The following is a 24854-nucleotide window of genomic DNA, read 5'->3' as shown; positions in this document are numbered from 1 at the left end:
TTGCTATGTTTCTTACGTTCTTCCCAATTATTCCCTGATGCCTCAAAGACACAAAGACATGGACTACTTGGCTAGCAACAGTCACTGCTTTCATGTCTAAGTCCACAAAAACTGATGGAGCCCACTGCAGAAAACCAGGGAAGGCCCTGAAAGGTCCAAACTTTCACAATGACCTCAGGAAACTGACAGCCAAGATGCAAAGAAGGATACAAGGACTATGTTTATAAAGAGACAGATTCTGGGAAAATCCGATAACTTAATTTTCCCCCTAGAGTGACTCAGAACACCAAGGACCAGACAAACTCCAGCCTCTAAACTACGTGCTCTGCTACCATTTCGCAACTGGGAGTTATGTTCTCCCACAATGCATACTAGATTCCCAAGTTCCTTGTTTATAGGCCCACCCTGACAGAGAGTTAGCTCCCCTTGCTATCAGGCCCGATAAAATGGCAGAGTAAGACCCTTCTTTCTTCTTTCGTACTCTACAGAATTCAGTGTTACCAGGGAAATATCTAGCCCTAGACCCCAGGGCACAGAAATGCTCTAGCCTGGCTGAGAACAAGCTATAATACACATACTCTTCTCAGCTTAAAACCAGAAACATGTGTCACTGCAACAGAAGCCTACAAAGTAACTCAGCTGATTATTTCCAGTAATTCTCACTATGACTTTTGATAACTCGAAAAACCCTCCACAATAGGAATGGTCCTAATCTAAACAACAGACCAAAGGCAACAGTGGCAGCTCTTCTGAAAAACATCTGAACCTTAAAATAAATTGGTCTTATCATACAAGCCAAAAGGCAAAGTTGAACGCAACCTCCAAACAACAGACGAGGGACCAGTTCTTTGAGTGGAGACAACTACAGCCAGTGCACTACAAATCCTGGATATGCTCTTCAAGGTGAAAGCTTCAAGAGATGTAGAGAGAAGAAACTTCTCCAAATAATAAAAACCTTCTACTATACAAACACTTCAGAAACAAGCATAGATTAAATACTCTGCCCAGCCAGGCAGCCTCTCCTGTAACATACCTTCTTAGCGAGATGAGTGAGGGGCTTAGTTCCAGCCAGATCTGTGAACCAGTTGTTTATGGCACTCTGAGAACGTGCTGTCACCAGCCAAAAGTTATCCTTCTGATTCACCTGGGGTTTCCGTCTTCCCGTGTCAGGCAGTGTATTGCACCGCAGCTTTTCTGCGATAATACTGCTAAAATTTGAACTGATCTGGAAAAAAAGTAAAAAAGGATGAATTACATTTCACAGGTCAAAGATCTATCTGTGTGCTTAAAATCTTATTTATCATTCCTACCAGAATTCTCACCAGTATCAGCTTTTGAAACACAAAAAACCTGCCAATAATTTCCTTTGTTATACTTGCAAAGAGGAATGCTTCTAGACAACTCATACAATAACCAAGCAGGGACTCAAGTTGAGACGGAGACACAACTCTTTACAAATACTTGTCAAACCAGACAGAAGGCTTCTCGGACAGATGTCAGCCAAGGAAAACAAATACACTGTGCTTTCTGATTGCGTTCCATCCCAGGTCATTATTAGTCCCCTTGTCGGGGAGGCCAGGAAGTTAACATCTTGATTTTAGAGACTGAAAAAATGGAGCTGAAGCCTGTCATGTAACTCCCATGTTTACATTGCCAGGTGTTTCAAGAAATCTTACTTCTCCTCTACCACGGCCATAATGTAACCAAAGCAGTAAGAAGTTTCCTGCTTCTGGTATCCTAGTATTCTGCTTTAGTTGCAGAGCATAAGGAGTTCTAGATGCTGGTTTAACAGAGACTACAGATACAGACCTGCCCCTAAGATGTACGGAGCAAGACAAGAACCTGCTCTCTCAGGTGTGGGACACAGTTCCAAAAGAATGCAGAATTTTGATTCTACAGGGACAGGTTAGGTCCTAAAACACCCATCCTAAAGGGAAGGGTCTCCTGATTCTGGACATGGGGAAGGAATGAGACCCAGGACTGCCCAGGACCCAGCAGCCTGCTCGTACAGGCACCAGGCCCTGCCAAACCCCCACACTTTCCCGATGGCTCTCACCTTCGCTGGGTTGAAATTGACATTTTTGGCACTGCCATGCTCGTCCCCAGAGACTGCTGGCTGGTTATTGAAGCCTTGCTTGACGTTCAGAGCAGTCAGCTCATCCTGGGGGAGAAGGACGATCAGCAGGGCCCGGCAAGGCCCCTCCATGCCAAACGCCCGCGGCTTCTGTCCCCGCCACGGCAGCTCAGCCAGCGTGGGGACAGGACAAGGCGAGGGCCCGCGGGTCTCAGCCGGCCTCCCCCAGGCCCTCGTTGCCAGGCAGCGCCCCAGGACACGGGAACCGCGGGTCCCTCGGCCAGGCCCCACCCTCCTCCAAGCCAGGGGCCCGGCGGGACGGGCCCCTCACGCCCGGCCACGACGGGGACGCAGGGCTCCCGACCCCCACCCCAGGGCCTCCCCCCCGGGGGCTCCCAGCGCAGCCCCGGGGCCTCCTCACGGCCAGCCCCGGCACGGCAGCCCCGCACCCCGGGTCCCCCCGCACGCCCGGCCCCCGCACCTCCTTTTGCTTGGGGTCCTGCGGGTAGACGTCAGGCGGGCCGAGGCGCGGGCGCTTGAGCGGGCGGTGCTCGTAGCTGAGAACGCCGAAGGCCGCCATCCCGGGCCGGCCGGCGGCTAGAGGCGGCCGGGCCACAACAAGGACCGCCGGGGCCGACCGCGCCTGCGCCCTGCGCCCTGGACGGGGCCGCCCGAGCGCCGCCGGAGAGGCCCGAGCGCCCCTGTCACGGGCGCCGCCGAGGGGAGCCGGAGCGTCCCGAAGCGGGGCCGAGGAAGGACGAAGAGTCCCGAGCGCCGCCGGGGAAGGCCCGAGCCTGAGCCGAGCGGAGGCGGAAACTGTCGAAGATGGACGGGGCGGCCCGAGGGGCGCGCGGCGCCCCCTAGCGGAGGCGCTGCGCCGGCACCGCGCTGGGCTGAGGTCACGTGTCGCCCACCGCGGCTACCTTCGTCATCACCCCCAGGACCGCCCCGCAGCTCACCGCCTCCGGCTGCCCCCGCTGCCCGGGACACCGGCCCCCTTGGCCTCACGGCCACCGTCCCCCCGACCACACCCCTACCGCTGCGCCCACGGCCGTCCCCCTGTCGCTGCCCCCATCACTGGCACCGCCACTAGCCCCCACGACCACCTCCCGTAACTGCCCCCACGACCCCTTTGTGAGGTCTCCCTGCAGCTGCCCCCCGGGACTGCCCCAGTGCCTCCCAGTTCTGCCCAGTTCTCAGGGACCCAGCCCAGGACACACGTGGTTGGGCTGTGGGTCGGGAAGCCCACACCGGCCCTGCTGCTGGGGGGCAGGCCTGTGGGGGGTGAGCCCTGTGGCATGGTGGGGTGAGCCATGGGAACACGGCAGGATGAGCCGGGGGTCCCCCTGGGGCAGGGAGCAGGGCCCGGAGGGGTGAGCCATAGGGCCTGGGCAGGAAGGGTGGCAGGGCCCCAGTGCGATGAGCCGTGGGGCCCCGCTGGGGTGAGCCGCGGGACCCCATCGGAGTGAGCCACGGTCCCCGTTGGAGTTACCCATGGGGCGCCGCGCGGGGTGGGCCCCTTGGTGGCAGGCGGTGCTGTGGGGCAGGAAGCGGCGTGGGTGCGGAAGCTGGCAGCCCTGTGCGGTGGGTGGGCTGTGCACAGGGGTTGTTCGCATGTGTCCCACAGCTCGCCCAGCCATGGTGGTGCCCGGCGCCTTCCTCGTACCCGTCCTCCTCCTCCTCTGCAGGCTGGGCCCCTGCCTTGCTGCTGCCCACAGCCCCCCAGGTAAGGGAGCACATGGGCCCCAGGGGGGGCAGGAGGCCACGGTGCCCCATGGGTGGTGGGGTTGGGGGATGTTACTCCCCAGTGATGGTGGCTGAGGAGGACAGGATGCAGGGGTGTGTGGGCCCGCGAGCCAGTGGGGCTTGCGCTAGAGACCCCGTGACCCTCCAGTGCGCCCCAGGACCCCCGGCATCTACATGGCACCTTGCAGTGGGGCTGCTGGGAGAGCTGGGCTGTGCCGGGGAGCCCCGTTGGATGTCCTTTCTCCTGCCCTAGCACTGGAGCATCACTGGCACCACCGGCCCCATGGCTACCAGCCCTGCGGCTTTCCTGGTTCCATGGCTCCTGGCCCCATGGCTCTAGTGGCCACACAGCTCTAGTGGCCGCACAGCTCTGCCGGCCCTGGGGCTGCCAGCTCAGCAGGCAGCGCTGCTGGGAGGGACCCTGGCCATGGAGGTCCCCCGTGGCAGGCCGGGGCGGGGGGCGGTGGCAGGATGCGATGCACAGATCCTATCGGCCCTGTGCATCAGCCGGGCAGGGCGACAGCCAGCGGATCTGCACCAGTTGCCCTTTCCATCCCCGTCATGTCAGTGGTGCCGTGCGCAGATGGGGGATGGGGGGCGGGGGACAGCTGCGTTACGGATGCACGCACAATCAAATCCAACAGATGTTAAAAGTCAGATTTATTCTTCAGTAGAAAAGTTAGTTAGAACTCCGGTAACATTTTATAAACCACAAGCTCAACAAGGTAAGGGGAATTAGTACTACACAGCCGACTTGAGAATCCTTAAAAGTGATGACTCAAACTGCGCATTATCACTCACCTAAAGGTGAGGGCGCTGTCCCTCGAGGAGTTACCTCGGGCAGTGCCCTGACCCAAGGGGGGGTCCCCAACTGCACACCCGCTGCTGCGGGGAGGACTGATTCCCACATGTCCTCCAGCTTATACCCTTGTCGAATCTGACCTGTGGTCATTTAATCCCTATTGGCCAAGAAGGTCACCTCAGTGTACCTGGCACATCGCAACTGGTCAGTTCAAATTTCAACCTGCGGCCTCTAGGGTTTGGGATTTTTTTCCTCTTCTCCCTGCCTGGAGAAGTTTCATTTCTTGCTGGGGGGAGTGTACTGCCACACAATCCACCCCGTGACCACAGTCATGATTTGACCGGTTTCCTTGGAGTGGTGGTACAGTCACCTCTTGCCTCCAAAGTTAAAAGGAACCGCCATCTGATGAATTTGATGCTCATTGTGGGCCATCATTTCATTCTGGTCTAGAATTAAAGTGGAATATCGGACACAGGAATATCCAGCGCATGAACAGGTTTTAAGGGAGTATACTTAACCGTTAGTACAGGCTTCACTACCAAGTGTTTGATAGAACTTACTGCAATACAGATTACAGTAATCATAACTACAAGCATTATTAAAGATTAGAGAAGGCTGGTCACCCACCCCGTGAAATAAAATCCGAACATATCAAAACCTTTTCCCCAGTCAGTTAGCCCCTGGTGCAGAAGCAGTTGCCTCTAGGTCTCTTGACATTTTCTTTTGTTGATTTAATCTTGAAGCTACATTGACATATTTGGAGTGAACACAGCAGTCATCCATCAACAGATTCAAAACTTCACATACACCCTTCTCTTTCATTAGCATCTAATCCAATACGGCCCAATTTTTGATAGTCATTTTACTGATATGTTATAACTGATTGTTTAAGAGTCCCCAGATTGTCAGATGTAACATTGGCTAAGGCTGATAGTTGTAAACTCAGTTCTAGAGTGCTCTATCGGTGTTCCCTTGGGTACACAGTCACCCCCATGGAATTTCAGGGCATAGTGTAGTACCATTCCAACTCCACCCCATGATCCCATGGGTTAGTTGGAGGATATAGTGACATTTGGTGTTCTGTACTGAACTAGCATTTACTGCACCTGGTGACCAACTATAAACAACATGAGTATAACCTCCTCCCCCATCCAATCTGAACCTCCAACTATAATTGTTACATTGCTCTCACGTGAGCTCAAGGACTCTCAATATATTGATGTCCATCATTTTTGCCATGACATTATCATCCAGATCTTCACCATCCACACCTGCCACTGTCATCACTGCCAGCAGAAGCACTGGAATAGCTCATTTCTTCATTGTCCTGTAAGAAAGCACAAACTAAGCCTTGGTCTTAAAACCGGGTCATAGGGTTAGAAGTCCAAGATTATCCACCGGGCACTGATGCGGTGAGTCTTTCCGCTCCCATCTAAGGCTTCCTAGGCATACAAGCCTCTGGGTTTTGCTAAGGTCATAGGAACAATACCAATGGAGGGCAGTTTCACCATGACAGGTTGGCCCATGTATGTCTCCAGTGGAAACTGGATGGTATGGAGTCATTGCCCCTTAATGGTCCCGTAGGACAAAATGCTTGAATTTTTCGACTTCCATGATTTCCCCATTGGTTATTAACAGTCAAAACTGCCTGTGGTAATCGTGTGTCCCAGTTATGGCATGAGACATCATCATGTTTTTTAATCAAGCCATTGGTTCACTCAACTATACCATTAGCTTGGGGGTAATATGGGGTGTGAAACACTCATTTGATGCCTTTCCCTCACGCCCAGTCTTGTACCACTGTGGCTGTGAAATGCGACCCATTATCACTTTGAATACATTCAGGAATAGGTAGAATACCAAACCATTCTCGCATAACCTGGACTGTCTGGTCTCCAGTAGCTGTGCCAACAGCTGTTGCCATAGACAATCCTGATACTACCTCCACTCCTGCCAAAATATATTTTCTCCTATGAGATGGTCTCAGAGGACCAATGTAATCAACCTGCCACATGCTCCAAAGAGCCTTGCCTTGTCCGATATGCTGGGCCGGAGCTTGGTTTGGGTGATTAGCCTTAAGCCTTATTCGGCATTGAGGGCAAGCTGTAAGAATTGCTTCACAGGTTTTCATAGACACTGGCCAACCCTGAGATCGGCATTCATAATAGAGATCTGCTTTCCCTGAGTGGTCTCATTTGATATGCAACCATTCTGCTAGTCTATCCCAATCTTCCTTCTCACTGGTGACCATCCTGATTTGGGCCAGGTGGTCCACCTGTTGATTCCATTTTGCAGCTGGGGTTCCATCCTGAGCATGTTCCTTCACCCATCCCACCTTTAAAGGTCGGGATCTCCCTATTGCCAGGAGGCGTTGCCAGTCCTCTGTCCTCCACACTTTCGCATGACCTACTTCCCACTTACTAGATCCTTCCGGGATCATAGTTCTGACCCGACGGACCGTGAGTTCGAGACCGCTCGGGGCGGGGGTTACAACTGGCTGGGCGGACCTTCCTGCTGCCTTCCATCATCCGTGGCCTGAACACAGGCGGCTTTTTGCACTCCCTCTGTTAACTCCGACAGTCCCTTTACCCGGATAGTAACAGATTCTCCTCTCTCCTTGGGGTCCACACCCCCAGCCAGCCCAGTAGGCTACTCGGGACGTTATCGACTGATCACCCGCCAGTCCCCAGTAACCTCTTGCTTCATCATCACTCAACAGTATCCAATCGCCCCCGTTAAAGAAACTCCCCACAAATACTCAGTTTTGGTTTCGCCTGGCTTACGCGAAAACTTAGCTTGTAACTCACTGAGTTTGGGTCCCGACCAAGGGGTTGTGCGGACAGTGGTTCGGGGGCCTCCCACCATGCAGACCCGTGTACCTTTCTGTTTTAATAAGGGCTTGCATGTCCCTTTCTTCCAATTCCTCTACCTCTTCAGAGCTGCTTTCATCAGTCTCCCCAGATGTCCCCATCCCAATCCTCAGGGTCCACACCCATGATTAACTTTCAGATTTGGGTAATACTGGGGGGCCTTTTTGCTTGTACCAGCATAATTTCAATCTTTCGTTCCAATGAACATGTCCGCTCCTTTCCTTGTCTCAATTCCACCTTCAGACAATCTATTTCCCCTTTTTAGCAGAATCACTCTTTTGGTTTTGTGCTTGAATCAAGCAGGCACCTAGGAGGGCACACACACTGTCTTTGCCATCTCAACAAGTTCTGTGGCATAGTTCTACTCTCTCCATGACCGCTGCTGGGTTGGTCCACTTCTCCTTCGCCCATTCCAGACCTGGGGGAGAAGGGCTACAGCTGTGCTTCCGTCATAATTCCTCTATTGACACCATCCTGCCGACTACCCCAATTTAAAATGTTACGGATGCACGCACAATCAAATCCAACAGATGTTAAAAGTCAGATTTATTCTTCAGTAGAAAAGTTAGTTAGAACTCCGGTAACATTTTATAAACCACAAGCTCAACAATGTAAGGGGAATTAGTACTACACAGCCGACTTGAGAATCCTTAAAAGTGATGACTCAAACTGCGCATTATCACTCACCTAAAAGATGAGGGCGCTGTCCCTCGAGGAGTTACCTCGGGCAGTGCCCTGACCCAAGGGGGGGTCCCCAACTGCACACCCGCTGCTGCGGGGAGGACTGATTCCCACATGTCCTCCAGCTTATACCCTTGTCGAATCTGACCTGTGGTCATTTAATCCCTATTGGCCAAGAAGGTCACCTCAGTGTACCTGGCACATCGCAACTGGTCAGTTCAAATTTCAACCTGCGGCCTCTAGGGTTTGGGATTTTTTTCCTCTTCTCCCTGCCTGGAGAAGTTTCATTTCTTGCTGGGGGGAGTGTACTGCCACAAGGTGACAGCATCTCCTCTTTCCAGCCAGCACCCTTGCCCCAGCTGTCATTTTCCAAGAAAAAATCCACTTCTTGGCTGGCTGTCAGTAAAACACCAGCTTTCTGTGGATACACAGGCCCTCTGTATCCCTGGACTTCCTAAGCTGCTAGGAAGGTGCCCTCCATCTTCACGTGCGGAAACAACTGGAGTACAGCGCCTGTTTGCTCCGTTGCGTTACATTACAAGCCCAGCTCTGGCTTTCTCCTGCCCCTACAGTGCTGGCTGATGGGTTTAGACCTTGGAAGGGACCAGGTGCCCCATTGCTTCATTTTTAGGGGGTAAAAAAAAAACATTTTCTGGGAGCCTCCAGGACAGCTCTTAGCCGCCAGCAGCTGGTTTGGCACTTGCAAGGGGTCTGTGGGGCATCTCAGTCCATTGGAGGAGCTTGTCCCGCAGCGAGCCGTGCCCGTGGCCTCCAGACCGGACTGCAGTGTGATAACTGACGTGGGGACCAGCACCACCCCAGTGGCCCTGCAGCCCCCAGCCAGCACAGGATGTGGCCTCTGGCTGCGTGGGCAGGACTGGGGCTGGCACAGCGCAGCGGAAGGAGGGGGCAGAGGAGCCGGCGTGGGTGCCTGGAGCGGCTGCTTGGCCTCCCGGGCCAGCAGCCCAGGCATCACTGACACAGCATATGTGAACAGGATGGTGGGGGCCCAGCATTGTAGGCAGGCTGCACCGCAGCTCCACTGGGAGGAGCTGGGCTTGTTTGGCTTACACAGAGGAAGGCTGATGGGTATGTGCAGGGACCCGAGCATGTGCCATGTCTCCCTGGTGCACCCCTGTGCCCTGGCACAGGTGCCCACCACCACGGTGCCCAGTGGTGTCTGTCCTTTGCAGGGGTGGAGTGTGTCCTCTTCAACGAGGAGTACATGACCTGCATGTGGGGGAGCAGAGAGACGCTCACGGCCAACTACTCCCTCTACTACTGGTAGGTGCCCCTGCCCCATGGCCACCCCCACAGCAGGGGTGTCCAGCGGTGGGTCCCTGCGCAGGGGGCTACTGCCAGCATTTCTGGTCCCAGAACCAGCCTGCTCCTCTTCCCAAAGCCCAGGGTGGGGGAGGCTCTGTCTCCAGGGCAAGCGGGATGGGATATGCTGGGGACAGGGCTCCTGGGGAGGGCTGGGGCATGTGGGGTCTTGGGGAGCCCCGGTAACCCACTGTGGCACAGGTATGAGAACAGGTCCCCTGTGATGGAGTGCAAGCACTACCTGCAGGACCGGGGCATCAGTGTCGGCTGCCACTTCAACCAGAGCGAGATCATCCAGTTCCAGCCTTTCCATGTCCTTGTCAATGCCAGCCTTGGCGGCAGGACACTGGAGATCCCCAGCAAGCGCATGGAGCTGCAGGACCTGGGTATGGAGTGGTGGGGGGCACCCACTGTCCTCTGTGGGGCAGGAGCAGGGCTGTGGGTCCCCAGGACTGCCCCATCATGTCCTGGCTGGTGGCAGGGCCACCGGGGCATGGGGACGGCACTCACCGGCCATCACCTGTGCCTTGCAGTGAAACCAGAGGCGCCCGTCAACCTGACCATCCGCAACATGAGCAACAACCAGCTGCAGCTGACCTGGACCTCCCCGTACCCCAAAACCCAGTGCCTGGAGCACGCCATCAAGTACAAGAGCAACAAGGACACCAGCTGGACGGTGAGAGCCCCCTGGATGCGGCACCCTCACGGTTGTGCCCAGGGATGAGCTGTGCACCAGCCTCCACAACAGTGCTGGCCCTCATCGCATGGCCCATGTCTCTCCACAGGAGCACCAGGTGAAAGGAGACGTCTTCTCCTTCCCCAGTGTAGACTACGAGAAGTACTACACCTTCTATGTGCGCAGCAAGATCAACAGCTACTGCGGCACCACCCAGCTCTGGAGTGAGTGGAGTGTGCCTGTGGTCTGGGGCAGCAACTCCACCAGTAAGGGTAGGTCATGGGGGCTGTAGCGGGATGGGATGGGCTGGGGCATGGTGGGGCTCAGCAGGCAAGGGATGGCCAAGCAAGTGGAAAACTGGCCCAAGGCAGCAGCTGTAGGGGTGAGACCTGTCCAGGTGCCTGGGGCACAGGCAGCAGCATTGGCCCCTGTGTTCTTTGCACTTCTGGAAGACAAAGACCCTGTGCCAGTGGGACCTGCTAACATTTGCTGGGGTTTCTTAGCCCTGGAGGGCTGCTCTGGCATGGCCAGTCTAGGACGGGGTCACCAGTCTGTTGTGGTGACAGCGTGGCAGGGCTTGGGGATGGGCCCCTTCTCCATCCTCCGCTCCCAGCTGAGCCCTGCCACGGATGATGCCAAGCTCCCATGGCCACCCACAAAGGGCCACTGGTGTGCCCACCCCACTGTTGTGGTGGTGCACTGGCTGGGGATCCATGTCACCCCGGATCTTTCCAGGCACGGCAGAGGAGCAGCTGCACTGGTTCTGGATCCACACGGTGTTGATCCCCATTGTCTCTTGCCTGCTCTTGCTGGTCCTTGTCGTCCTGCTGGTGCGCATGGAAAGGTGACCGGAGGGGGGGCTGGTGGGGGGCAGCAGCGCTGGAGCCTTTCCCATCTGATACATCTCTCCTGTGCAGGGTGTGGGTCATCCTCATGCCCCGAATCCCCAACCCCAGCAAGAACTTCGACGAGCTCTTCATCACCCACAAGGGCAACTTCCAGGTAAGGTGGCAGAGGGCAGCCCTGCCCTGGGCTCAACCCCTGCTCTGTGGGGTTAGGGCTTGGCTGGGTGGTGGCTCCTCTCACCCCGCTCTGCTCCCCGAAGGAATGGGCCGGAGTCCCCAAAGATGTCATGGAGAGCTTCAAGCCCAACTACAGCGAGAACATCTGCTACGTGAGCGAGCTGCCCCCCAAGGACAGCTACGAGCCCCTGTGGGAGGGCAGCAATCACCCACCATCGCTGATGCCTGGGGCTCTGGCTGCCACCCGTGAGCACAGCCCCTACAAGAACAGCTACGTGGGAGTGTGACGCACTCCTGCACCCCTGCACCCTGCATGCTTCACACCGCTGCTGCCCGAAACCTTGCTGCCCCACAGACCTCACTCCCTGCTCTCACCCTGCCTCTGCCAAATGCCTGGGACCCCCAGCCCTGCTCCCTGCCATGGTCACACTCAGTCCCCCACAACATGGCAGCTGTACTGCACCACAGGGTGCTGCGTGAGCATGGTGTGCTTGGTGCACTGGGTGGTGCACTGGGTGCACTGCAGTGTGCTGTGTGCACCAGGTGATGCAATTGGTGCACTGCACAGTGCCCGGGGTGCAGTGCATAGCACCCTGGATGCGCAATTTGTTGCATGCATGACATGGATCAGGTGGCACCGGGTGCTGCTCTGGGTGCGTAGCAGCACACTGGGCACACTGCACAGTGTCCCAGCACCTGCCCTGTCCTTGGGGCGTCCAGGAAGGCAGGGTGACATCCATCCTACCATGAGCCCTGCCACATGCAGGATCCCTCTCAGGGTTGCCATGGCAGAGCAGAGCTGTGGGAGGGCTGACGGCCTCCCACACTGCACTCCCGTGGGCCCCCATGCTGGGCATATTGGAGCTGGTGGGAGCCTGCCAAGCCCCCCTCCTTGCTTTGTGGTTCCTGCAAGCACACCCAGGGACTTACCCCAATGAGGGGGCAGCTGTGGCTGAGCAGGCAGGAGCCACTGGCCAACCGATGGGGACACTGGGGCTGAGAATCGCCAAGGGCCAGAGGGGCCAAGTGTGGGAAAATAACAGAAGATCGGCGAGAAGGACTGTAAACACACTCAACTGACTTGCATCTGGGGTGTAGAAAAACACATATATCATACTAATTGTTGTCTATCCTTGTGTGTTTGACAAGTGGAACATCTGTGTTCAGATAACATAGGCCAGTGATAGACTTAGGGGCACCCTATTGAACATGCTTGAGATTCCTGCCCTGCTGTGGGAAAGATCAAAGCACAGTGGTAAACTACGCCTGCGTGAATCCCGGAAAAACAGGCAAAAACAGCAGCTTTGGCGATCCTCTAGCATGGACTGAGCTCCACGGCGCCTGCATTCCTGCTTGTGTGCCTCTGCTTGTATGCTGCTTGGGGATACCCCAGTTCACGAGGTAATGAAAATAAATTTGCTCTTTGCATTTCATCTGTGTTTTTGTGGTTATTCTTGTGTCCTGCCTGTGCTGGCTCGCACACCAAGCCACTATGTCGCCCCCGGCCCCGAGGGCTGCAGCCCCCAGGGCACCAGGTGAGCCCAGCTGTCCCCCTGGGGCCTCGCCACCCCTTTGCCTGCGCCCCGGGTTTCCCACTGCAATAAAGCTCTGCTGTGCTGGGGGGTCACCTGGGCTCACCCTGCAGGGTCTGGGGGAGGCACCAGCAAAGCCCCGCACCCCACTCACCTCTGACCTCACCAATGCTGTGGGGCAGGGTCCAGCCCCACCGTCCCAGCCCCTGGTCCCGGGCTCACGGTAGTGGCACATTCATCCACATCAAGCTGCCAGGGCCACCTGCTGCACTCAGCCACCGCTGCTCTCCCTGCAGATGACCAGAGCCTTCCAGCCAACGCCAGCTGCACCGTCCTGCAGCTGGTCTCCTACGTAAGGAGGATGGTGGGGGTCCCCGACACTGGTGAGCCCTGGCTGCGGGGCTGCAGCTCCCCCCACTCCTTGGCAGCAGCACTGGCACTTCGTCTCACCTCCAGGGGGATGCCGCGCAGGCTCCCCGTGGTGTGGGCGGAGTGGTGAGGTGGGGGGGGTCCCCAGCTCACTATGCCAGCAGCCCTTACCCCACCCCAGCTTTTCCAAACATCATCCACCTGTGTGACAAGCTGGGCATCCCCAAGCTGCTCTTCCAGGTGACCAGCCTGAGCGAAAGGGCCAGCGAGTTCCTCCAGGCATGTGGCACCTACTATATGTGCAGGGTGGAGTTCGGGGCACCTGGTAGATGTCCAGGCAAGTGGAGCCCCCCAGTCCCTGGGGGTCCCAGCAGTGCACAGGGTGGTGGGGCGCAGCGGGCAGGAGTGACAGCAGGGCCATCCCACAGGGACTGAGGAGGAGCACACATGCTGGTCCTTCACACTCCTCCTGGAGCATCCCAGCCCAGCACTGACAGGTGGGCGAGGGGATGGGGAGCAGCCAGGTGGGCGGGCACAGGCGTGGGGGCCTGGCGCTGGGGCTGGGGGCTACCAGACCAGTGCCGCGGAGATGCTGGAGGAGAGGAGGACGCCTGACATGGAGGCACTGCCCTCCACGGCGCGAGGCCAAGGAGCGGTAAGGGGCTGCCAGTGGTCCCCAGGGCAGCCAGTGTGGCCTTGCCCAACTTCACCAAGGCCACCTCTGCCCTGGGGATGGGGGGACACTGTCGGCCACAGGCCAGCCCTGCCCAGGGACCTTCCCATCCCTGCAGCCTCCAGCACCTTGTGGGCACATGGCTCGCGGCAGGAGCTGCCCGGTCCCTGCGCCCACTGTCCCCACATCATCACCCTTACGGCCTGCCTCCCTGTCCCCACGGCCTGTCACCCTCGTGCCGCGCTGCCCTGTCCTCCACCACCCTCAAGCTCCGTCCCCCTGCCCCACCATCCCCGTGACCACATCCTCATGCCCCGTTGTCCCCACGCCCCCCCCCCCCGCTCCCAGCGCCATGCCTCTCCACGCAGGGGAAGGCCCAGGCAGAGCGAGGATGGAGGGGACCCGGCGCAAGGCAGCTTCACCCTCCGGAGCGCGGCCGGGGCCGGGCCAGCAGGACAGGCAGCACTGAGGCTCTGTAAAGACTGGGGCCGTCCCCGCCACCCGCTTCCCGGGGCTACGGCCGCCACCGGGGACGGGCATGGCCCGTCCGGGACAGGCCTTCCGCCCGGCGCCGCAGCGCCCCCCAGCGGCGGGCAGATCCGGCCCCGCCCCCTGCCGGGGTAGGCGGGGCCTCCGCGCTTGACGGACGGGTAACTTTCCACCCCTGCCCACGTGGTGCACCGGGCTTCCGCCCCTCGCGGCCGATTAGGGGGCGCGGCGCCAGCGGCCTCGCCCCCTCGCGGCGGTGATTGCGGCGAGGCCGTGTACGCCCCCCGGCGGCTCTCGCTGCGCGGTGCCCTCTCAGCGCTCTGCCGGCGTTCGGACTGCAGGCGGACCTCGCCGGTCACCGTACTATCGCTCACTTCGGCACGGCCACCATGATCGTGTGTCCCCAGAGCGTGGAGCACCCCCGAGGAAGCCGGTGCCAGCGGCTGCCGGGCCAGGTAGGTCCCGCTCCGCCGCCACCGGAGCCCGTACCGGTGCACCGGGCTCGGCCCTGCTCGCCGCCCACCGGCCCGGGCCGGCTGCGGCACCAGCAGGCTAAGGCGTTCCCGCCGCCCGCGCGCGGGCCCGGCGTGGCCGCGCTCTCCCGATGCGGTGGCCGGCGGCCCGGTACCGGTACCGGTGCCGGTGCGGCGGCGCCGTCCCCGTCCCCTTTGTGCAGGATGCGGGAGGCGCCGTGCCTCCATCACTGCCAATCAAACTTGTTTTTCTCTCTCCGCCTGCACTGCCCGCGCCGCGCACCGGGGGCGCTGCCGCCGCCGCCCGCACAATGGGGCCCCGGTTACCGGCCGCCGGCACCGGGCCCGGCACCGCTGTGGGGATCCCTGCCGCGGGCACTAGCACTTCCCCCGTCCCCTCGAGAACCGGGGCGGGGGGCCGGGCGAGAGGTGCCCGCCGCGGTCGCGTCCCCAGCGAGCATCACCGGCGGAGCCACCGGTACCGGCGGAGCCGCGGTCTCACCTCGCGGAGGGATGGAGCCCCGGGGGGTGGCGGTGTTCACGCTGCGGAGTCTTGCCCGGCCGGGCGGGGGGCGAGGCGGGGGTCTCCCGGCCCCTCTCCCGCGGCTCCCGGCCCTGCCCGGGCTTGCTCCTGGTCGCGGGGCACAGGACCAGCTGGGCTCCTCCATCCTCCTGCCTGTTTTACATGCAAACTGCTGCCCGGCGATTGGCTGGCCGGGCAGCACCGGGGCATCGTTCCCCCGGCAGCACCTGCCCGGGCAGGGAGGGGGTGAGCCTGGCGGTGGGTATGGGGTCAGGGTGCCTATTGGGGTTCAGGGGGCTTGGACCCACGAAAGCCGCCCCGGGGAGGGAGGCAGGCAGGCGATGCTCCCACTGCCCAGGGCTGCGAGTGGGTGCAGGGGAGGGGGAGGAGGAGGAGGGGGGTTATGGCAGGGGAGAGTGAGGAAGGGGGCGCTGGGGGCAATGCGAGAGGCTGGGGAGGCAAGGCTGCGGGGGGACGTGGCTGGTGGTGCCAGAGGAGAGACCTTGGGCTGAGCTGGTGCCATGGAGAGCAGGCAGGAAAGCCCAGCTGGGGGACGAGGGCTGAGGTGGCGGGCTGCCCTGCACCTTCCTTCATCTTCCCTTTCCAACCCATGTCTGCATGGTCCCTTGCTCCATCATCACCTGGACAAGCAGAGTGAGGAGAGCTGGTGGCCCCGGAGGCTGAGCTGGGGACCACCTTCCCCTGGTGGGAGCGAAAAGGCTGCCGGCTCCTCCAGCTCTGCCCACCAGGAGAAGACCAGTGGCTTTAACCCTGTGGGTGTCCTCAGGGCAACTCATTTCCCCGAGCAGAGGGACGTTGTCGGGGACTTTTGCAGGTCAGTTCTGGTTTGCACCTTATCCCGTGGGACAGAGAAGCTGGTGCTCTTCATCCCTCCCCATTTTAATTTGAGTTTTGGGTTTTTTTGGACCCCTTTGGCCAGAGGAAGTGAAGAGGAAGCTCCAAATGGCATCAAGTAAATCTCTTTGACAACTGAGCAATGGTGTGTTTGTCAGAAGTGCAGGATGGTAGAAAATAGCCAGAGCTGCTTCCTGCACTGCCTCTGCGGGTGCGACTGCTCTGTGCTGCTGCATGGCTCAGCCCTGCTCTGCCTCCCCTCACCTCGGGGTGCTCTGCTCCATGCCCCACGTTTTTGCTGGTTTGCAGAAGTGCTCCTGGTTTTCTGCCATGCCACTGTGGTCGCTGTGCGCTGGTCACCAGCCTTCGAGTGACTGCACTGGAGAGACAGGTGGGGGGAAGATGATGGTGGTGTCAGCAGGGCTAATTGCTCCCAGGGAAGATTTTGGTTCAAGCCCGGGATGAGAGGTGCACCCTCTGCGCCTGAGGGTGCTGCCTGGGCTCCCACGCGCAAGTGGGAGCTGTGACTTTCTGTGTGAGAAGGTTAGCGCCTGTTGCACCTGTGCCTTGGCGCAGGCAGGCTGCGGGTGCAGACCCCGCTGTCGGGTGGGGCGCAGCAGCTGCCCAGGCACCTTTTGTCCATCCCTGCCCTCTGCTCCCACCACCCTCTCAGGAGAGACTGGGATGGTGTGGCTCGGGGCTGTGCTCAGCTGGGGCACCAGTGCAGGGCTGGGGTGGGCACTGCTGGGGGTGTATGGACCCCCTAGCCAAGTTGCCTATCTGTGTTTCACTGGTGGATGCACCCAGAGCCAGCTGTGCCATGCACCCATGTGCTGTGGGACCTGCACCCACGCTGTCTCCCTCTGTGTGCTCCCAACTGCATGGTGGGTGCTAGGACACCGCTTGCCCCTTGGCTTGCCGGGGCAGGAGCCTGGGAGCCGCTCAGCTGGCTCCACAGGTCTACCCCCGTCCTAGTGCTGGGCAGGAGGGCTTGGTGGTAAAGCTGATGGACTGCTCTGTTCTGGGAGGTATTTCATCTGTCATGTTTCTCCTGCTCCAGCCTTGCGTTTGCCTCTAAGGCTGCAAGGAAACATCACTCGTAGTTTGCCCTTTAGTGCCGCTCACCAGGCAATGCCATCTCCCAGGCAGAGACCAACCTGTGCTTCTTGCAGCCTGTCCTCCCACTAGCAGTGACCCCACCGAGCAGCGCTCTGCCTAGCTCCCTGACCCGAGCACAAGCTCTCTCCAGTGGCTTCTGACCTGTTGGTGTCCCTCTGGGAGCACCAAGCCAGGAGAGGGGATCCCAGCTGCTCGCAGAGCCTGGGCTTGGCTGGGGTGGGCTGCTGCAGTGAGGGCTGCTCCAGGGAGAGCTAAGCAGACGGTGTTCCCCACAGGTAGTGAAGATGTCCAGCAGCGACCCTGAGCGCCCCCACTTCCTCTTTGTGAAGGTGCTGGCGAGCCGGGGGCGGCTGGAGGCGGTGACCCAGCAGATGGGCTACCACCCGCAGTACCTCGACAGCTTCCTCAAGACGCAGCACTACCTGATGCACATGGACGGCCCGCTGCCCTTCGACTGCCGGCACTACATTGCCATCATGGTGAGCCCTGCTGGGAGCTGCCGGAGGGGACGGGGTGCTCTGCTTAGCCCTGTGAGGCTCCCTGCTCTCCCTCCACCAGACAGCCTGTGCCACAGGCTTCTCTGCAGAGGCCAAAATCATGATGTCCTGGAGGTTGGGTGGAGAGGTGGGCTCGGGGTCCTGGGACGGCTGTCCCGCCAGCACAGTGCGGGGATGCTGACGTGGTGCTCTTGCAGGCAGCTGCCCGGCACCAGTGTCGGTACCTGGTGAATCTGCACGTGCTGCAGTTCCTGCGGGCAGGGGGTGATCCCCAGTGGCTGCGCGGCCTCGACTTCATCCCCCCCAAACTCCGCAACCTTAATGAGATCAACAAGATCCTGGCACACCGACCATGGCTCATCACCAAGGAGCACATTGAGGTATATCAGCCAATGACCAGGGCGGCGATGGGGACAGCAGCATCCCCAGGGGGTGCTGGCACCCTGACCATGTCACATCGCTGGTCTATCTGTGTCCTGCAGAAGCTGCTGAAAATCAGCGAGTGGAGCTGGTCGCTGGCGGAGCTGGTGCATGCCGTTGTCCTCCTGGCACACTGCCACGCACTCGCCAGCTTTGTCTTCGGCTGTGGCTGCGAGCAGGATGACGGCCTGGGGGGCCGAGGCTCACTGAAGCCCTTGTCACCTGGAAACCAGTGCTTCTGCGAAGTCACCACTGGCAACGGCTGCAGCCAGGAGCTGCTGCGCATCAACCGCAAGCGGGTGAGCCCCCGAGGGTGGGTCCCCCGAGGGTGGGTCCATGGGGGGACGGGGGCGCGGCCAGGAGCACTGCCCTCACCCCTGAGCCTGTGTCTGTGCAGTCTCTGGACTCCTGCATGGAGCTGGATTCCCTCCGGGAACGCATGCAGCGGATACACGTGGAGACCGAGGGCAGGGAGGAGACGAGACTGCTGCAGCAGGACCGAGAGGAAGGTGAGGGGCAGGGAGCAGAGGTGGGCATGCAGGATGGGAGTTCATGTGGCATATCTGGGTCTTGCTCCCCCATGTCTATACTTGTATTTTCTGTGATGTACGGTTTGGAGATGGGCTCCTGGGATGCTGGTGGCAGGGGAGGAAGGCAGTGGCGCTTCCCAAAGAGGCCCAGCAAAGCCCGGCTTTCAACGCCTGCTGCAGCTGGGAATAGGGCAGCTGAGCATTGCTCTGACCTGTCTGCAGGGCTCTCCCCTCTTGCAGATACTGATGGGGAAGTCACCGGTGCCACCAATCTTGCATGCTACATGCAGGACCCTGACTTTGGATACCAGGACTTTGCCCGGCGTGACGACGATCAGACGCAGGTATTCAGAGTCCAGGTGAGGTTCCTGCTCTCTCGGCAGGTGGCAGCCTGGGCTGCCGCCTCTCCTCTCCGCTCCGCTCCACTCCTGGTGGGGAGCAGATGGTTGCGGGGGTGCCCATGCAGCCCGGATCTGGTGCAGCTGCTTTTGCAAAATACCTGAGCGGGGAAGTTCAGCTCTTGAGGGGGAACCTGCCCCACTAGGGTTGGGGAGAGGGAGGTGACCACTGACTTCTGTCCCCAAGGGCTGCTGATTTCTTCACATTCTTCATGAAGGCAAGGGTCAAAAGCTGCCTGATGAGGGATGTAGTTTGTAGCAGAGCTGCCCCCAGAGCAAACCTATTGAATTCTGCTGCGTCCCAAGGTCTCCAGCCCTTCATCCTGGGAATATTCCCCAGGTTCCTTTTTGTGGTTGTGAAAGCCTCTTGCTGTGCTCAACAGGATTACTCCTGGGAAGACCATGGCTTCTCGTTGGTCAACCGGCTCTACTCTGACATTGGGCATCTCCTGGATGAGAAGTTTCGGATGGTTGATGGTCTGCAAAGCAGTGCCATGGCCAAGCGGCAGGGCTGTGAACCCTCTGTCTTCAAGCGGGGCATCTGGAACTACATCCACTGCATGTTTGGCATTAGGTAGGGAAACCAATCTCATGGTCCAGGGAGAAAACTGAGCTGACCCAGGCAGGAGGAGGGTAGGGCACTCAGGCTGTCTTGCAGATGGGCTTGGAAAAGAGGCAAGTGAGTCGCCTGCCTGGTTGTTGGGCCAGGCAGGGAAGAGGTGCTCAGCTTCTCTGGCCAGGGCAGGGTGCTTTGGGGACAGGGCTTCAGTGCCTGGTGGCTGCTGCTGTGTGTCCCCCTGCCCGGCAGCTGTGCTGTGCCCCAGGCAGACTACAGACGAGTTGCTCCATAGGGACACGGTGCTGGCTGTGACTTGCCCCTGTGCTCCCTTGCAGGTACGATGACTACGACTATGCAGAAGTGAATCAGCTCCTGGAGCGAATGCTCAAAGTTTACATTAAAACTGTAACCTGCTACCCAGAGAAGACAAACTCAGAAATGTTTGACAGGTTCTGGAAGCAGTTCAAGCACAGTGAAAAGGTGGGACAGCCAGCCCCTGGCTCTGACCAGCTGCAGTGGGGCTGTGAGCAAGCAGGGGCTGCAGGCTGGGGTGCTTCGGGGGGTATACAGGAAACCTCTGAGCCACCAAACCAGTCCAAGGCAGGTGGGGGGGAAATGGACACTGGCTGTTTGTAAGGAGTTGGGCTTAGCGTGGCATGGGGCTGCCTGTAGTGTGATGTGCACAGAGGCCACTGGCAGCATGGGGATCTCCAAGGCCGTTACCCCATCGGTGAATGCCTCTAGGTGAGCCCTCGCTCCAGCTGTAACTCGCTGGAGCGGCTGCTGTAGGCGGCAGGGACCGTGCCAGCACCAGCCCGGCATGCTGATGCCAAGTGTGCTGGGCTCTGGGAGGCCGCCACAGCCTGCAGGACTGGGAGAAGGGGGAAAGGGCAGCTGCCTGTGCTGGAAAAATTGGTGGCATTTTGTCCCATGCCAAAAGACTCACTAGCCTGGGTCGGTGCTTGCTTGCACCACTGCCCGCAGCACACTGTGGCTGCATGAACCTCTCTTGCTTCTCCCTTAGGTCCATGTGAACCTGCTCATCCTGGAAGCCCGAATGCAGGCAGAGCTGCTGTACGCATTGCAGGCCATCACCCAGTACATGATCTCCTAAATGGTGAGGAGCTGCGCTGCGGCAGGGCCAGGCAGCATCTTCTCTCCCTGGACTTGTGCATGACCCGTCATGCTGGGACGGATGGCGAGGGATTACTCAATTTAGTTTACTTGACTGTCTTGGGTTTTGTTTTTTTTTTTTTCCCCCACTTTGTGGGGCTGGCTGAGTGGCCCCATTACGTGCAATTACCAAACTGTGAGGCAAGTCCGTGCTGCTGAGATGTCGGTGTGATGCTGGAGACTTGAACATGTCCAAGGAGGACTGCCAAAGACATGGGGGGAGAGGGAGGTGGGACAGGACTGGGGCCAGTTTAGAGGGATGTTCCCCCACAAGCAGAAGCTCCTTGCCCAGACACTGCGGGAGCCTCGGCCACCGCAACGAGGGCAGAGGGGCGAGCTGGCTTCCTTCCCTGTGCTGCAGTGGCTGCCCTGCTTGCAAGCCACTCTTCGGTGTCTGGCCTCGTTGGGGTGATGCATCTCACTTGGGAACAGCACAGGCAGCTTGCAGGTGCGTTGCAGCATCCCGAGTTGCATGGTCAGGCAGGGAGGAGTGCTGGCTCCAAGTGAGGACCCTTCCCCAGCCTGGGATGGGAAGGGGATGCCCTTTCTGCCTACGTGTCCTGCCCTTTAGGTCTATGTGCCAAACCCCTCTGGGATGGATAAGTGATGACCGAGGTGAAGTCCAAACTGTGAAGCTCTTGCTGGCAGGGTGCCCTAGGGCTCCGCCTTCTCTGACAGCGGGGTGAGAAGGTCTGTGACAGTGTTCAGGCTCTGGAGATTTCTGCAGAGGACTTTGGGCAGTCCTCGGGGAGCTTGCTCCAAAGCCCCTCCTCTGCCTCCCATCAGCAGAGGGGCAGGAGGAACAAGGAAGGCTTTCTGACTTAATGTGGCTTGTATTTTCTTACCACCATGAGAGGGCCAGTCACTTGCTGCTTAACAGCATGGTGGAGGAGCTTGCGGTCAGCACAGGTGAGCTACAGGAAGCTTGTCCTTGAACCTGGACTGGGGGGACTCCCTGGGCTGTCCCTGTTTGAGCAGAGGCAGCCCATACACCAGCCTTGCCCTCTGCCCCATGGGCAGGAGCATGCGCCACTGCTCCCCCCTGTCCCAGGGCTGCTCCCTGCCTGTGCTGCAGCCCCTGGCTGGGGAGGTATGAGGGATCCAGTGCAGGCTCTGGAGAGCAGCCATGAAAGGGGAATGAGGCCACCTGTGATAAGTGGGAGCCTGAAGCAAAGGCAGCTGTCGAGTCAGCCCAGCGCACGCTGCTTCAGTCGACCTGTTTACTGCATAAATGTACAGGGAGAAAACCTTGTGTATGGAAGCTACAGAAAAAGCCTATTTTTGCTATAAATATATTATGTTTGACATGGATGTGTGCTTTATTTCTGCCAGATGTTGGAAAGGGGATCAAAACTTAGACTGCTGCTCTGAAGGCAGGACAGCAGTGCCTGGCTGACTGCAGCCCCGAGATGGCTCCAGCTCCAGGAACTCCAATGTTCCCAGCCACGATGGGGTCCTGTGCTGACAGCTCTGGTCCAGGGCCAGCAGCTGTTCAATGGGGCTAGACCCGTCCTGTTCAGCTCAGCTATGTCCTCTTCCCATGCTCAGATGAACAACTCCTGCAGCGTTGCATGTTCAACAGGAAAAGAGGGAAGGTTTTCAAGGGCCTGCAGTGCTCTGGCAAGTAGGAGGGTGCCAGAGGAAGGAGCTGGCTTCTCCCCTGCCAGGTACCTGGCCACGGGAGGGTGAGGTGTGGGTGCTGCTTCTGCAGCTGAGGAAGAAGCATTTTGCTTGCACTCACAAGCAGGTGCTCGGTGAGCAAGGCCAGAAACCAGGACCAGCTCTTTCCCCAGCCACACTGCAGGTGCCCTCCCTGCAGCATGGGCTGGAGGAACCTGTGCTGGGGCTGGACCAGCTTTTACTGGGCCAAGCTGGTGCCCAGGCAGTAAAATCACAGGACAACTGGTGCTGGGCAGTACTGGCTGAGTAAATACGGTGCCAAGACAATGGCACCAGTGCCAGGATGACTGGTGCTGGGACAGGTGCCACTAGGCTTGGCTTGACAGTACTGGGACAGGCACTGCTGTACCATCATTTAGCCCCAATGAGGGCTGGGCACAGATGGGGGCAGCTGGGTGTCCTGCTCACTGTCAGGAATAGCGCTCCGATTAACTGTAGCAGCCTGCCTGCCTGCCAGCCGTTTTGCCAGCCTTTTCCCCTGCTCCTGTGAAAGCAGCTCTGTCCCCTACAGGGCTGGGATGAGCGGCAGCGGGCCGTCCTCCGCAGGGCGCGCTGCCCCGGAAGCAAGCAGCACACCACAGCTCTGCGCGGCCTGGGGCTGGCTCCCAGCACACTGCCAGCAGCAGCATCCTCACCACCCACCATCACCCTGCACTGCTGGGGAGAGAGAAGGGAGATGGCAGCGACAGCATGGCGCTGGCTGGGGGTGAAGGGCTGCCCGTCCCCAGGAGCTGCAAAGCAGGTTCCCTTTTGCCCCCCATCTCTCTCCGTTTGCGCACAAAGAGCTGGCCTTACAGGAGCTGGGACAGCTGCCGCTTGCTCCGGCTCACAGAACGAGCACCAGTCACAGCAGCAAGATGAAGGGCTCCATGGGCTGTCAACCCTGACCAGAAACGAGCACAGCTGCTGGCAAGGCCAGAGGAGACTGCCAGCCTCAGCTCCCCAACAAGAAGAAAACATCCCAACGTGATCTCAGAGCTAGAAAGCAAGAAATGAAGCAACCATCTACTCCCATCCCTGCAGAGCCAGCAAAGTTACTATCACGTCCCAAGTAGGTCTTGTAGCAGGTAACTCAAGTATGGGGGATTGTGTCACTGGAGAAGCCTGTAAAGGATCTTGTTGACCAGACACTTCAGGGCAGTTCTACACCCACACTAGTAACTACAGCTTAGCTTTTGAAACCCGTGAGCTGGTCCTTCATGTTACCAACCTTCCCTGCTCCCCCTCCTCTGCCCGGCCAGGCTGTGAAGCTGTTGCACTCACTGAGGCCCAGGTGTTAAGGCTTCCTGGGAAGGGCAGTGCAGGCACTACACCATTCAAGGTAAGCAGATGGCTCTAAGCCACATGGCACACCACGAGTCTGGCAACTTCAATGCTTGGGACCCTGCCCTGGTGCCCCCTGCACCCTTCATCTGCTCAGACTAGGATATTCCTCTCTATTGCTCTGTGCCTGGAAGAAGGAGAGCTGCCAGAGCCCAGGGTACCTCTCCTCTGCAGGAACCCTCCAGGATGTCCAGCATACCCACGTGGGAGCCAGGCCACTGTGACCTTACCTGGAATTACTGAGGGGTGGATGCAAGCACATGTCCAAAGCAGTCACTGAGTTTCCTGCAACAGCCTGTAGCAGAAAGGCGTGCTGGCAGGCACAGCCAGGACTGCTTTTGTAACAGCCAAGCCATCCCTAAGCTGCGTGGGGGAGGAATGGTGGTTACCGTCACATCTCCTACAATGCACCAATTAAAAGCCAGCCCTATGGCTGCTGGTCTTACAACAGTGGTGGAGGGGGAAAAAATAGTACATGGGAGCTGGGGATAGACTGTCCTGCCAGGACAGCCCTGGAGCAGGCAGCGTGCACCCCACTATCTCCCCATTCTCCAGCTTGCCTTCCCCACACACAAGCTACTCCACCACAAAAGACACGTGAAGTAGGGCAACAGACCTCCCCGCTGTGCTTTCACACATGGTTCCATCACTGGTGACACAGGAGAAGCGTTCATCAACCAGCAAGCATCTGGGGCAAAGCAGGTCTCTGGCCAGAAACTAAGATGAGCAGAAAAGCTGGTGAAGTTTTTGCGCTGGCTTCAGGTACTGCTGCTCTGCAGGTAACTACTCCATAGGCCAAAATGCTTATGGTGACAACTCCAGAGACCTACAAGGTCTCTAATGCTGCAAGAAAGGCTGATCTACTGCAAACAAGGTGCACTGAACCCATGTGACTGTTAGGAGAGAACACAGCAGGACTCTTGGTGACTACTGCAGATGGTGTCACACGCATCAAAAGTGACCCTGAGCCAAGGCATCCAGGCCCCAGCCTGGCATCTATTTGGTGCTTTGCTCTCCTTGGCAATGCTTAAGTGTCACAGGCCAATG

The 24854-nt window shown here is 58.7% G+C and overlaps 4 protein-coding genes across 22 annotated transcripts in view; 3 read left to right on the top strand and 1 right to left on the bottom strand.

Moving 5' to 3' along the window:
• Positions 1-2815, bottom strand: part of MED12 (mediator complex subunit 12) — a 37372-nt gene extending 34557 nt beyond the window's left edge. For 7 of the 15 annotated variants that reach the window (XM_029996733.2, XM_041118968.1, XM_041118969.1 and 4 more), the window contains exons 1-3: positions 2556-2813; positions 2057-2161; positions 1034-1225 (exon numbers count right to left, since the gene is read on the bottom strand). In XM_029996733.2, the coding sequence (XP_029852593.1) occupies positions 1034-1225; positions 2057-2161; positions 2556-2654 (396 nt within the window). In that variant the 5' untranslated portion in view covers positions 2655-2813. Of the gene's footprint in view, positions 1-1033; positions 1226-2056; positions 2162-2555 lie in introns of all 15 variants that reach the window. The other 8 variants (XM_029996737.2, XM_041118975.1, XM_041118976.1 and 5 more) reach the window with 5 other exon arrangements.
• An 886-nt stretch (positions 2816-3701) lies between these two features.
• Positions 3702-12627, top strand: IL2RG (interleukin 2 receptor subunit gamma). 2 transcript variants are annotated; one of them, XM_029996739.2, is made up of 8 exons: positions 3702-3800; positions 9367-9457; positions 9698-9882; positions 10030-10172; positions 10282-10444; positions 10908-11016; positions 11090-11174; positions 11278-12627. In XM_029996739.2, exons 1-8 carry the CDS (start codon positions 3713-3715, stop codon positions 11479-11481), a joined length of 1068 nt encoding a protein of 355 aa, XP_029852599.2. In that variant the 5' UTR covers positions 3702-3712; the 3' UTR covers positions 11482-12627. The 2 variants fall into 2 exon arrangements, with proteins under 2 accessions (XP_029852599.2, XP_029852600.2); XM_029996740.2 differs by lacking the exon at positions 3702-3800 and adding an exon at positions 8426-9262.
• Positions 12628-12686: 59 nt separating this feature from the next.
• On the top strand, positions 12687-14392 carry C21HXorf65 (chromosome 21 CXorf65 homolog). The gene is made up of 4 exons (XM_041119192.1): positions 12687-12729; positions 12909-13109; positions 13277-13420; positions 13524-14392. Exons 1-4 carry the CDS (start codon positions 12687-12689, stop codon positions 14390-14392), a joined length of 1257 nt encoding a protein of 418 aa, XP_040975126.1.
• Positions 14393-14558: 166 nt separating this feature from the next.
• Positions 14559-22109, top strand: LOC115333811 (sestrin-3-like). Of its 4 annotated transcripts, none has more exons than XM_029997283.2 (9): positions 14559-14712; positions 17503-17706; positions 17922-18104; positions 18207-18443; positions 18542-18653; positions 18915-19018; positions 19456-19646; positions 19967-20111; positions 20656-22109. In XM_029997283.2, exons 1-9 carry the CDS (start codon positions 14647-14649, stop codon positions 20743-20745), a joined length of 1332 nt encoding a protein of 443 aa, XP_029853143.1. In that variant the 5' UTR covers positions 14559-14646; the 3' UTR covers positions 20746-22109. The 4 variants fall into 4 exon arrangements, with proteins under 4 accessions (XP_029853143.1, XP_029853142.1, XP_029853141.1 ...); XM_029997282.2 differs by having other exon boundaries at positions 18915-19033; XM_029997281.2 differs by having other exon boundaries at positions 18897-19018.
• Positions 22110-24854: the final 2745 nt, after the last annotated feature.

This window comes from Aquila chrysaetos, chromosome 21 (genome assembly GCF_900496995.4).
Source record: "Aquila chrysaetos chrysaetos chromosome 21, bAquChr1.4, whole genome shotgun sequence".
Lineage (NCBI taxonomy): Eukaryota > Metazoa > Chordata > Aves > Accipitriformes > Accipitridae > Aquila > Aquila chrysaetos.
The sequence above is the reverse complement of the archived record's forward strand: the minus strand, read 5'-3'. Positions and strand labels throughout refer to the sequence as shown.